The following is a 13,923-nucleotide window of genomic DNA, read 5'->3' on the forward strand; positions in this document are numbered from 1 at the left end:
TGGCTGCTGCTGCTAAGTCACTTCAGAGTACTGGAGTGGGTTATCATTTCCTTCTCCAATGCGTGAAAGTGAAGTCGCTCAGTCGTGTCCGACTCTTAGCGACCACATGGACTGCAGCCCACCAGGCTCCTCCGTCCATGGGATTTTCCAGGCAAGAGTGCTGGAGTGGGGCGCCATTGCCTTCTCCGGTTTGCTGTGGAGATTACAATAATTATTTCACTGCTTTCACACTTGTCACAGGTACAGCCAGGTTGTCGTGAACTAGCTGATGGGCAGGTTCATGTGGCTTTTATTCAGGGGCTTCTTTGTGCTACGTGTGGTGTCCGTGCCCCAGTACATGGCTGAGGAAGAAGTGGACCTCAGGAGCTAGCATTCTAGTTACAAAACTAACAACTAACATCTGCATACTTCACTTTATTACAGAATCTTTTCATGGGTACTGTCTTGTTTGAGTCTCACAACCACCCTGGGGGACATGGATCTCCATATGAGGGAGTCACGTTTGTAGGACTCACCCACTATCATAGTCAGTTGAGAAACTGGAACCAAAATCCACAAGACTTTCTGATGTTAAATTACAGATATTTTCCTAATTAAAGTAGCATGTTAATACTCTGTTCTCTTGGGATTGGAGCTATTACCTACACGTTTTTAAGGTTAATGCATATGCCTGTCATATGATAAAGGAATGAGATCAGACCCTGGAGCAGTAAATTGAGAAGACATTAAATGCCGACAGAGGTTTTTAAACATTTTGTCGTGGGGTATGGCCGATTAACAATGTTGTGACAGTTTCAGGTTGAACAGCAAAGGGGCTCAGTCACACATGTATATAAATCCAGTTTCCACCAAACTTCCCTCCCGTCCAGGCTGCCATGTATTATTGAATAGAGTTCCCTGTGCTATAAAGCAGATCTTTGCTGGCTATCCATTTTAGCAATGTCTATGTGTCCATCCCAGACTCTAAGTATCCCTTGCCCTCATCCTCTCCTCCGCCCATCCTGGCAACCGTTCAGTTCATTCTCTAAGTCTATGAGTCTCTTTCTGGTTTGTAAGTTCATTCCTATCATTTCCTTTTCGATTCCGCATATAAGGGATGTCATACGATGTTTCCCCTTCTACGTCTGACTTACTTCACTCAGTACGACCATCTCTAGGTCTATCCGTGCTGCTGAAAATGGCATTATTTCATTCTTTTTAATGTAAATGCCAGGGAGATTTGGGTGCAATGCTGTAGGTAATGTGGACTCAGTGGTGGTGGTTGGGAGAAAGTGCTAGAGCATACAGGTGTGGCCAGGAGAATAATATGATTATTTGGGCATGAAATGATAAGTGCTATGAGCTTCATTTTTGACCTAAATGGGTAAATTTATTCTTTGCCACCTTAGATTGATGAAGATGAACCCCTGTTCCTCAGCTTAATCAATGACCTGTTTCCAGGATTACAACTAGATAGTAATAGTTACGTGGAACTGCAAGCTGCAGTCACCAACCAGGTTCAGCTGGAAGGTTTGATTAACCATCCACCCTGGAATCTCAAACTCGTGCAGGTAAAATATTTTTCATCTATTATCAGTTTGATGATCAATGAGTGTTGTTAAAGGTTGTCATTTGGAGAGAAGAACTTGTGATATTAATCTTGCTTGATGTTAAGGTTGAGACTAAATAAAGCACATCATTGCAAGAAGAGTCCTTAGCAGGGGGTGTTTGTCCTAGGGACTTTAGCATGGTTTTACCCTGCTTCACACTAACCAAGCACTTACTGAAGTTACTTACACCCCATGAGGTTAGGTGGTAACCAAAATCTCGAGAATAGCTGGGAGGAGATAGTAGGTTATGAAAATGGAGGGAGGGACTGCCCTTGTGGTCCACTAGTTGGGACTCTGTGTTTCCACTGCAGGGGCCTTGGGTTCCATTCTTGCTTGGGGAACTGGAATCTCATGAGCCATGCAGCATACTGCTGCTGCTAAGTCACTTCAGTCGTGTCCGACTCTATGTGACCCCATAGACGGCAGCCCACCAGGCGCCCCCGTCCCTGGGATTCTCCAGGCAAGAACACTGGAGTGGGTTGCCATTTCCTTCTCCAATGTATGAAAGTGAAAAGTGAAAGTGAAGTCACTCAGTCGTGCCCGACCCTTAGCGACCCCATTGACTGCAGCCCACCAGGCTCCTCCGTCTATGGGATTTTCCAGGCAAGAGTACTGGAATGGGGTGCCATTTCCTTCTCCGCCATGCAGCATGCCCCCCCACACACACACACACAAAAAAAACCACAGGGAAATGGAATGCTGTCACTGAGGGCCTTCGTGGGGCATGGAGCCCGGGGAATCTGGGGGTGCTCCTTTGCTTCTGCTTTGTGTGTGGGCATGTTCACACCTAAACTAAATCCTTTGCCTGTGTCTCTTGGTGTGTTTCTGTCAATTGCATTTTATCCTTGTGACAACCTATCAATGATTTTATCAAGCAGATCCCTGAAACTGTTGCAGAGTTGCTGAATTAAATCCCTATGAGCTTGACGCATTGGGAGTACTTTCCAGTGCCTTGGAAAATGAAAGCATTGAAATTGTGGAAAGTGTCAAAAACCACATTTGAAAAGTAATGATTCTTACTCTTGTAAGCAGAGCAAGTGTATGAGACAGACTCAAATCTTACAAAGAAAATATATGAGGAGAAATCAAAGTATTTTTCATCATCTATGTAATGGAAATCATACCATTAAAAAAATTCTGGGAAAACCTCACTTTACATGTGATGTGCATACAGGTGAATTGAGAACTTCAGATGTACAAGCTGGATTTAGAAAAGGTAGAGGAACCAGAGGTCAAATTGCCAACATCTGCTAGATGATAGAAAAAGCAAGGGAATTAAAAAAAAAAAATCTACTTCTGTTTCATTGACCACGCTAACACTTTTGACTGTATGAATCACAACAAACTGTGGAAAATTCCTAAAGAGATGGGAACACCAGACCACCTTATCTTCCTCCCGAAAAACCTGTATGCAAGACAAGAAGCAAGAGTTAGAATTGGATATGGAACAATGGCCTGGTTCAAAATTGGGAAAGGAGTACATATATTGTCACCCTGCTTACTTAACTTCTATGCAGAGTACATCATGAAAAATGCCAGGCTGGATAAAGCACAAGCTGGAATCAAGATTGCCAGGAGAAATATCAACAACCTCAGATATGCAGATGACACCTGTCTAATGGTAGAAAGTGAAGAGGAATTAAAGAGCCTTTTAATGAGGGTGCAAGTGGAGAGTGAAAAAGCTGGCTTAAAACTCAACATTCAGAAAACTAAGATCATCACATCCGGTCCCATCACTTCATGGCAAATAGATGGGGAAACAGTGGAAACAGTGACAGATTTTATTTTCTTGGGCTCCAAAATTACTGTGGACAGTGACTTGCAGCCATGAAATTAAAAGACACTTGCTCCTTGGAAGAAAAGCAATGACAGACCTAGACAGCATATTAAAAAGCAGAGACATCACTTTGCTGAAAAAGGTCTGTATAGTCAAAGCTATGGTTTTGCCAGTAGTCGTACAGGATGTGAGAGTGGACCATAAAGAAGATTAAGCACTGAAGAATTGATGCATTTGAACTTTGGTACTAGAGAAGACTCTTGAGAATTTCTTGGACAGCAAGCAGATCAAACAAGTCAATCCTAAAGGAAATCAACCCTGAATATTCATTGAAAGGACTGATGCTGAAGCTCCAATACTTTGGCCACCTGATGCAAGAGCTGACTCATTTTAGAAGACCCTGATGCTAAGAAAGATTGAAGGCAGGAGGAGAAGGAGGTGACAGAGGATGATATGGTTGGATGGCATCACCAACTCAATGGACATGGGTTTGGGTGGACTCCAGGAGTTGGTGATGGACAGGGAGGCCTGGCGTGCTGTGGTTCACGGGGTCACAAAGAGTCGGACACAACTGAGTGACTGACCTGAACTGAATTGATCCCTCGCTGTCTCTGACCCAGATCACAAATCATAACTCTTCATTTACCTTGGCTGAAAATGTAATGAAACTGTTACTTCTTCATTTGCCATATCCAGTTTTAATAACACCTGTCACATGACACTACACTTCTAAGAGTCAAAGGGCAGGAGGGCGACAGTGCATGGGAGTTTTTTCTCCCCTACCCCCAAACAACCCTTCCTTTGTTAAGGACATATGGGTGCTGTGGGGAGTTCCCTGGTGTTCTAGTGGTTAAGACTATGCATTCCCAATGCAGGGAATTGATCCCTGGTTAGGGAACTTGATCCTGCATGCTGAAACTGAGAGCTGGCACAGCCAAATAAAAAAAAAAAACAAAAAACAGAACACTCAATAAAGACTTATGGGTGATGCAGTCGAAAAGTCAAGTTCTCCTGCTTCCAGGTGAAACAGAGAGGTATAAAGGTGCCCCGAGGGCCAGTCTTAAGTCTCCCCTCTACAGGATTTTTGTCTTCAGTCACACCATGCTTGACCTGTCCCCGTTCCTGTCCTTCCCTTACTCCATTAAAAGTTTCCCTGGTGACCACTCACTTGCACAGGAAACTCAACCTCCAGCTATGCCTCTGGGGAACCAGAAGGCTGATGTTTTAACTTGGGTCTTGGCAGAGATGCTTTGTATCGCTGCTTTCCACCACTAGGGGACGACATCACCACATGCGATACAGAGAAAGCCTGTTTGTGGAAAAACCACCTGTATGTTATCAGCACACTGAAATGACGAGGAGTTTTGTTGTATCGACTAGTTTGAGATGCAAAAATTAGATCCTGAATTGATTACTTCCAAAATGTAATTAAAGTCCCACATTGTCATCGCTTTCTCACTTTTACCATTTTAGAAGTTTGCTACTCGCCTTCCATGAAACAAAGTTTTTTGGGGGGTCATATTCCATTTTTACATAGTGAACCAGTTACTATCTGAAGCTTTTAAGATCCTGTTTAAAGCTTTTAAAATTTCTTCACATGACTTTGTGAATGTGAGCAGGAGGCGCCTAAGTTATACTTTCCGATTGATCCTCTCCTTGTGTAGTTGTATGAGACGTCTCTGGTCCGTCATGGTTTGATGACTCTTGGGCCCAGCGGATCTGGGAAGACAACGGTCATAACAATCCTGATGAAGGCACTGACGGAGTGTGGAAGGCCTCACAGGGAGATGAGAATGAATCCCAAGGCTATTACGGCTCCTCAGATGTTTGGCCGACTGGACACAGCGACCAATGACTGGACAGATGGGATTTTTTCTACTCTGTGGAGAAAAACATTAAAAGCTAAAAAAGGTACACTCAAACTCTTTTCTGCTGATTATTCTTTTTTCCTACCAGTTTATCTGCAACTCAGTATTTGTTTTAATTTCCCGTTTTGATCATCCACAGGTGAAAAGTGATTTTCTGTTCTTTTTATTGGCAGGTGAAAACATCTTCCTCGTTTTAGACGGCCCTGTGGATGCCATTTGGATTGAGAACTTAAATTCCGTGTTGGATGACAATAAGACCCTCACACTGGCCAACGGAGATCGCATCCCCATGGCCCCAAGCTGCAAGCTTTTGTTTGAAGTCCACAATATCGAGAACGCCTCTCCAGCCACGGTTTCTAGGATGGGCATGGTGTACATCAGCAGCTCTGCTCTCAGCTGGAAACCGATACTGCAGGTGGGGACTGGAGACCTACAGAAGCGCGTTTAGTGTCTTTCCATGTCTTGCTCTCTTATAAACAGAGATTCCGTTTCTTTGCTGTAGGCATGGTTGAAGAAGCGTACTACTCAGGAAAATAATGTATTCCTAACTCTGTATGATAAAATATTTGAGGATGCATATACATTTATGAAACTGAACCTCAATCCGAAAATGCAGCTCTTAGAGTGCAACTATATTGTGCAAGTAAGATTTTTTTTTTGTACACTCATTACTTAAGATTTGAAATTCCCCCCACCTCCCAGGCACACACTCAGTTGCAGTTTAGAGGTATCTGAAATGGAAGATTCACAGAGTCCATCAGAATCTTTCTGTGATGTGGCGGTGAAGGGTCTGAGAATTTGGATTCCTATTAAAGATCTTATTGATTCACTTACTGCCATCTTTTCCTGAGTTTCACCTCCCAGGGCGGTATTGTCAGGGGAAGAGGAATGAACTATCTTTCCCATCATTCAAGCTCAGTCTAACCTTCCCAGAAAGAGTGTCCAAAAATGAGAGCAGACAAGATAAATGGAGCTGGTAGTTGTACAGAAAGCACGAGAAGGAGCTGGTGGCGAGCAGGAAAATGTGGGCGGAAGTCTCGGCTTTGCATGTTTAGTGTATGTATTAGACAGGGAAAGCCTCGAAGCAGCTCTCCAAGTAGTTTGTAACCTCACGTTTTTCCCCTCTCCTCAGTATTCCTTTTAAGTCTTTGGGAGAAACAGAACTAATCGTGAATTTCTCTCTCTCTCTTTTTCCTGTTTCTTTTATACTTGTTTTTTAAAAAGATTTATTTAATTGGAGGATAATTACTTTGCAATTTGATGATGGTGTTTGTCATACAGCAATATGAATTGGCCATAGGTATACATGTGTCCCCTCCATCCTGAACCTCCCTCCCATCTCCCTCCCTACCGTGTCCCTTAGATTTTTCAGAGGCTCTCCTGATTCTAGTCCATAGGTGATCACTCATTATCCAGTCTCGTGCTCTGATTCTCAGTCAGTGCGAAGGACATCACTCAGGGAGGCTGGGTGGCTTAGATATAATTCACGAAGCTCACAAATCATTGAAATGATTTTATTTTGAAAGACAAAGGATGTCTTACTATAGATACTATTTTTTTTTCTGATGCCATGTAGGAGTTGACAAACCTTTCTTGAAGGGGCAAATAGTCCATGTTCTAGGCTTTGCACAACTTTCCATCCCAACCCCTCAGCTCTTACTGTTACAATATAGAAGCAGCCAGACAGAATGGATGAGAGTGACTATGTTTCAGAAACACTTCATTTGCTAAGCAAGTTGCTGGCCCCAGGGGCCACAGTGTGCTAAGCCTTACAACATGTTAAAAATAAATAAAATATTTGGTCTATAAAATTTGGAATAACCAAACTTTAGAACCGGAAACTACCTAAGGAAACATCCAGTCTAGGCTTTTTGCTTTTCAGATCAGGAAACTGGGACTCAGAGATGTTATTGGCATGACTTGGGGGAAGAAGCTACACCTCCACATTCCCAGTTTGGTGTCTTTTCTGTGCAGTCACGCAGCCTGCCTAAAGCAGAATGACTTTTCTTCTAAATGCCACTGGCTGTAGGACACTGATCAAACCATAACTGGAGATATATTTGTTTTCTTCTCTCGTTCTCTCCTTCTTTTAAAGTTATTATTATATTTAAATGTTTATTTTAAAATCTAAATGTAACACTTAATTTTGTTGTATTTTAAATATTTTCAGTCTCTCAATCTTCTGGAAGGTTTAATCCCCTCCAGAGAAGAAGGTGGCATTTCGTGTGTCGAACATCTTCATAAATTATTTGTGTTTGCTCTGATGTGGAGTATAGGAGCCCTTCTGGAACTGGAAAGCAGAGACAAGCTTGAAGCTTTTATGCGAAGTCATGAAAGCAAGTTAGACTTACCAGAAATACCTAAAGGCTTGACTCAAACCATGTATGAGTTCTATGTTACTGATTATGGTAAGCACAGTGATTTACATCTGAAACAAAATAACATTTTTTTTAATGGAAAAGAGATAAACTCCATAAAATCTTCTATAGGAAATATTAAGCCAATTGTGAATAACATAATTGCTAATACTATTTTTAAAGTGCATCTATGGAAACAAGATTAGGATTTTGCATATGAGCTGGGAATGGTTATACAGGTTCTTGACTTCCCCTTTTGCAGTTATCTAAGAACGGCAATGCCAAAGAATGCTCAAATTACCACACAATTGCACTCATCTCACATGCTAGTAAAGTAATGCTCAAAATTCTCCAAGCCAGGCTTTAGCAATACGTGAATCACGCACTTCCCGATGTTCAAGCTGGTTTTAGAATAGGCAGAGGAACCAGAGATCAAATTGCCAACATCCGCTGGATCATGGAAAAAGCAAGAGAGTTCCAGAAAAACATTTATTTCTGCTTTATTGACTATGCCAAAGCCTTTGACTGTGTGGATCACAATAAACTATGGAAAATTCTGAAAGAGATGGGAATACCAGACCACCTGACCTGCCTCTTGAGAAATCTGTATGCAGGTCAGGAAGCAACAGTTAGAACTGGACATGGAACAACAGACTGGTTCCAAATAGGAAAAGGAGTACATCAAGGCTGTATATTGTCACCCTGCTTATTTAACTTATACGCAGAGTACATCATGAGAAACGCTGGGGTGGAAGAAGCCCAAGCTGGAATCAAGATTGCCGGGAGAAATATCAATAGCCTCAGATATGCAGATGACACTACCCTTATGGCAGAAAGTGAAGAGGACCTAAAAAGCCTCTTGATGAAAATGAAAGTGGAGAGTGAAAAAGTTGGCTTAAAGCTCAACATTCAGAAAACAAAGATCATGGCATCTGGTCCCATCACTTCATGGGAAATAGATGGGGAAACAGTGGAAACAGTGTCAGGCTTTATTTTTTGAGGGGCTCCAAAATCACTGCAGATGGTGACTGCAGCCATGAAATTAAAAGATGCTTACTCCTTGGAAGAAAAGTTATGACCAACCTAGATAGCATATTAAAAAGCAGACATTACTTTGCTGACTAAGGTCCGTCTAGTCAAGGCTATGGTTTTTCCAGTAGTCATGTATGGATGTGAGAGTTGGCCTGTGAAGAAGGCTGAGCACCGAAGAATTGATGCTTTTGAACTGTGGTGTTGGATAAGACTCTTGAGAGTCCCTTGGACTGCAAGGAGATCCAACCAGTCCATTCTTAAGGAGATCAACCCTGGGATTTCTTTGGAAGGAATGATGCTAAAGCTGAAACTCCAGTACTTTGGCCACCTCATGTGAAGAGTTGACTCATTGGAAAAGACTCTGATGCTGGGAGGGATTGGGGGCAGGAGGAGAAGGTGACGACCCAGGATGAGATGGCTGGATGGCATGACTGACTTGATGGACACGAGTCTGAGTGAACTCTGGGAGTTAGTGATGGACAGGGAGGCCTGGCGTGCTGTGATTCATGGGGTCACAAAGAGTTGGACACGACTGAGCGACTGAACTGAACTGAACTGAGCTGAGCTGAAGTCTGACATAGATAAGTTAGCAGTACCTCTTTTTCTATTGCTTGAAAAGGAAGGGTAGAAGTATAGAGAACACAGATTCTTCATGATGCAAAGTGTGGTATGCAGTCTTAGAACTTCTTTGTTGGAAACATCAGAATAAGCAGAGAATGAAGCAAGCAGATAGGGACCCTACTTATGTGTAGCAGACTTGGCAATGTCCCATGCTTCAGCCCCCTAACCCGCCATATGTGTCAGGGCCCAGCTTACCTCTCCTTAAAAGAAGCTAATTATGAAATGAATCCTTAAATCTAGATGTTAATTCTCTTGCAATCTAGAGCCAGTCCAAAGATGGTTCTTTGGAAAGAGCGGTAAAATTGGTCAATCTCTTACCAGAGATATTAGGGGGACAAAAGAGAAGATGTAGATTACATGAGCCAGGTAGAGAGAGGAAACATTACTACAGACCCTAAAGATGTTAAAATAAGAAGTGATTGTTAGAAACTATGTTAATGAAAGTACATTTGACAGTGTAGATGCTGGGCGTTTATTCTAGGAGTGGAAGATTGGATTAACATTTAAAAACCAGTCAGTGGAATTCACTATATTGACATACTAAAAACCAAGCAATTTATGTGTCATCTAAATAGATGCAGAAAGTACATTTGACAAAATTTTAACATTCTTCTATGGTAGAAGGATGCTATCAATTTTTCTATGATAAAACTATGACAAAACTCTCAGGATACTAGAATTAGAAATGTCATCATTATGATAAAGAATATCTTCAAAAGAGCTAAATTATACTGAATGGTGTGCTGCAGTCCATGGAGTCACACAGAATCAGACGTGACTTAGTAACTTAATGGTGAGAGACTGAATACTTCCCAGGTTCAGAAACAAGAATATCCTTTCTCACCACTTCTGTTCAGCATTGTACCCGATGTTTTAGCCAGTGCAAAAAGGCAGTGAATAAATAAATACATAAATGAAACACACAAATGAAATATCTACAAATTGGGAAAAACCAAGTAAATTTCTCTTTACTTGCAGATGTTATAACCTCCCTCCAAAATGTTAGAACTAGCATAATGAGTTTAGCAAGGTCACAGAATGAAAGAACAGTATATAATAATAATTTGTATTTCTGTATGCTCACAACAAATTGGAAACTGAAATTTTAATATAGAATTCAAAATAGCATCCAAAAAATGAAATATATAGGGATAAATTTAATGAAATATGTATAAAATTTGTATACTGAAAACTATAAAACTGCTGAGAGAAATTAAAGAAGCCTTGAATAAATGGAAAGATAAATCCAGTTTACAAATCAGAAAATAAAGGTATTGTTAAGATGTTACTTTCCCTGAACTGATCTATAGACTTAGTGTAATCAAGTGAAAAATCTCAGTAGGCTATTTTTTGGTTGAAATTTATAAATGAGTTATAAACTTTTATGGAAATGCAAAGAATAACCAAATCAGTTTTTAAAAAACAAAGGTGGAACACTATGTCATGATTTCACTAAAGTTAACACCTCTTTAAAAGTCACTATGAAAATAAAATGAACCATTTTGGCCACAGAATGGCAACAAATATTTGAGAAACATTTATCTGATAAAAGAATTTTATCCAGAATACATAAAGAACTCTTGCAATTCAATAATAACAAGTAGACAGCCAATCTAAATTTTTTAAATGGGCAATAACTTTAAATAGATGCTGTACCAAAGATTTATGAATGGTGAAACAAAGAATATGAAGAGATATTCAACATGATTGGTCATCAGGGAAATGCAAATTAAAATTGCAGTGGGGTATCATTTCAAAAGAGCCTCTTGATGAAAGTGAAAGACGAGAGTGAAAAAGTTGGCTTAAAGCTCAACATTCAGAAAACAAAGATCAGGGCATCCAGTCCCATCACTTCATGGCAAATAGATGGGGAAACAGTGGAAACAGTGGCTGACTATTTTGGGGGGCTTCAAAATCACTGCAGATGGTGAGTGCAGCCATGAAATTAAAAGACGCTTACTCCTTGGAAGAAAAGTTATGACCAACCTAGATAGCATATTAAAAAGCAGAGACATTACTTTGCCAACAAAGGTCTGTCTAGTCAAGGCTATGATTTTTCCTGTGGTCATGTATGGATGTGAGAGTTGGACTGTGAAGAAAGCTGAGCGCCAAAGAATTGATGCTTTTGAACTGTGGTGTTGGAGAAGACTCAAGAATGTGGAACAAGTGCAGCTCTCACATCCAGTAGTGTGCCCACTTTGCTAACTACACAGTGGTGCACAAGATGCACCCACTATGGAAACCCTTTAGCCACTAAACTTAAAGCTTAAACATACACAGACCACAGGACTCCAGAATTTGCAAGGAAAGCTGAGATGAAGGCTGTTCCTCCAATGATGAATATTTGCTTTGCTGCTATCAAATGTGTACTCTTCTTCTCCCTTTCCGTGCATTCGATGTACACAGTTACTTCTCAGGTAAATTTCTGAATCGCAGTTCTTTTGGAAGATCTTTAAAATGGCAGTTAAATTCAAGAATGCAATCAACAATGAGGGTCATTCCGTTTAAATGACCACAATACAAACATCTCTGGCCAAGTTTGCATGACTGGCAGCGATGCTGACACCATAGATTGAACGCTGCATTCCAGAGATGCTAAAATGTAAATAAGATACTTTTCTTAGAATTGATGAAATGTACTTATAATACTTATTATAACAATAATGTTGTTGTGTTAGTCGCTCAGTTATGTACAACTCTGCTTCTCTGTCCATGGGATCCTCCAGGCAAGAATACTAGAGTGGGTAGCCATTCTTATCCAGGGCATCTTCCCAACCCAGGGATGGAACCGGGTCTCCTGCATTGCAGGCAAATTCACAGTCTGAGCTGCTAGGGAAGCTAGTGATAGTGACTATAAGTCATGAATCTGGGCATTCTGTTACCCTAGTTTTAGGGCCAGGTTTATTTTTTCCATTTCTCATGATAAACATCCCAAGTCTGGTAATCTATTATCCCTGTTTTGGTCTTTACCATCCTTTTAGTTAATGTGGCTTTCTTACTAGATACTAAACATATCAGTGGTTGTAATTCCATTTTAGGTCAGAGCTCTCCAGATAAATAATTAATAATTTAAAGGTGATTTTGTAAAGAGGCAAAACAAATTTAAATTATCAGGTGCCACGTACATTAGCTAAGCAGATAGGTTAACATGTTTTATGAGGATGTTTTAAATGTTTATTTCTGTTGATTGTTTATAGCACTTATATTTTTGTATTCTGAGATAACTTTTGGAGAATGCAGTTTTATTAAGATCCAGTTTAATTATTGTATAGGTGATTGGGAGCATTGGAATAAGAAACTTCAGCCATATTATTATCCAACTGACAGTGTTCCAGAATATTCATCAATTTTGGTTCCAAATGTTGACAATGTTAGAACAAATTTTTTGATAGACACCATTGCAAAACAGCATAAAGTAAGTTTGATAGTTTTGTTGACTGAAAAAAAATGCACAATCTAAAAGCTGAGAGTTATGTTTTATTTGGTGGACATTCTTCAGACTTCAAGTCCAGGACACAGCATCTCAGATAGTGTTCTGATGAGCCAAAGTTTGAGGGGGGAAGTCAGGATATATAGAAATTTTTGTAACCAAAGATCAGGTAGTCGGAACATCATGAAATGATGTTTGTTAATGAAAACAAACTAACAAAACCCCAGGTATCTCAAGTTAAGGAATTTAGCACTTTCCATGTATGGAAAGATACGAGTCTGGTCTCACTAAAATCATCCCTTTGATATGTGGGGCTAGTGGCCTGCGTTTTCTCTCTTAGATATTGCAAACCATGTAAGAAACACAACTCTTTCTACAAGCACAAGTGGAGGAGGTAAAGTACGAAGGGCGGGGGGTAGTGTCATTTCAAAGAAACCTGTTTGGCAAATGAACTCCGGTTCCCAAAATACGCTTGAACTCTGCTGATTTTCAGCTTGCTAAGGAAAGTGGGTGTCTGCCTACAAAGTCCCTCCCCTGGTCACGTGACCACTCACCCACGTTTTCTTCCAGTACATTTTCTTCCAGCATGCATTTTACATTTATGTCTTTAATTCAGCTAGCATTTATTTTGATGTAGGTTTAATTCTTAAAAGTAAGTAAAACCTACCGTTAATTTATAGAATGAAAGAATGGCTACTAGAACCATAATATGTTTAAAACTAAACATTTTATCACACCTTTTAACATGATTATCCTACCATTGCAGGCTGTTTTACTCACAGGGGAGCAAGGAACTGCAAAAACTGTAATGATTAAGGCCTATTTGAAAAAATATGACCCAGAAGTACAGTTAGCCAAAAGTCTAAACTTTTCATCTGCCACAGAACCAATGATGTTTCAGGTAAAATCTATCGTTTGCAGTAGTCATTAACTTATTAAATATATTAAGTAGTCGATACATGTATATGCAAACAAAACACTGATATATATATAGTTGTCCCTAGGTATCCATGGAGGATTAATGCCAAGACTCCTGGGAGTACTCAATTGCATACAGTGGGTAGTGTTTGCATATAACCTCAGATATCCTCCCATATACTCTGAAATAATCCCTAGATTATTTATAATACCTAATACATGATAATTCTATGTAAATGGTTGTAAATGCTATGTGAATAGTTTCCAGTGTGAGACAAATTCAAGTTTTGCTTTTTGAAACTTGCTGGAATTCCCCCCGCCTCCCCGCCCC

General features: G+C 40.3%; 1 protein-coding gene across 1 annotated transcript in view; it reads left to right on the plus strand.

Annotated features, from left to right (window-relative positions):
• The window catches only part of DNAH8 (dynein axonemal heavy chain 8), a 314,414-nt gene that overhangs the window by 139,824 nt on the left and 160,667 nt on the right, over positions 1-13,923 (plus strand). The window contains exons 48-54 of the mRNA XM_068961103.1: positions 1,389-1,550; positions 5,031-5,277; positions 5,408-5,649; positions 5,737-5,877; positions 7,405-7,642; positions 12,517-12,659; positions 13,441-13,575. Coding sequence (XP_068817204.1) covers positions 1,389-1,550; positions 5,031-5,277; positions 5,408-5,649; positions 5,737-5,877; positions 7,405-7,642; positions 12,517-12,659; positions 13,441-13,575 — 1,308 coding nt within the window. The remainder of the gene's footprint in view (positions 1-1,388; positions 1,551-5,030; positions 5,278-5,407; positions 5,650-5,736; positions 5,878-7,404; positions 7,643-12,516; positions 12,660-13,440; positions 13,576-13,923) is intronic.

The sequence above is a fragment of the Capricornis sumatraensis genome, chromosome 22 (assembly GCF_032405125.1).
Source record: "Capricornis sumatraensis isolate serow.1 chromosome 22, serow.2, whole genome shotgun sequence".
NCBI lineage: Eukaryota > Metazoa > Chordata > Mammalia > Artiodactyla > Bovidae > Capricornis > Capricornis sumatraensis.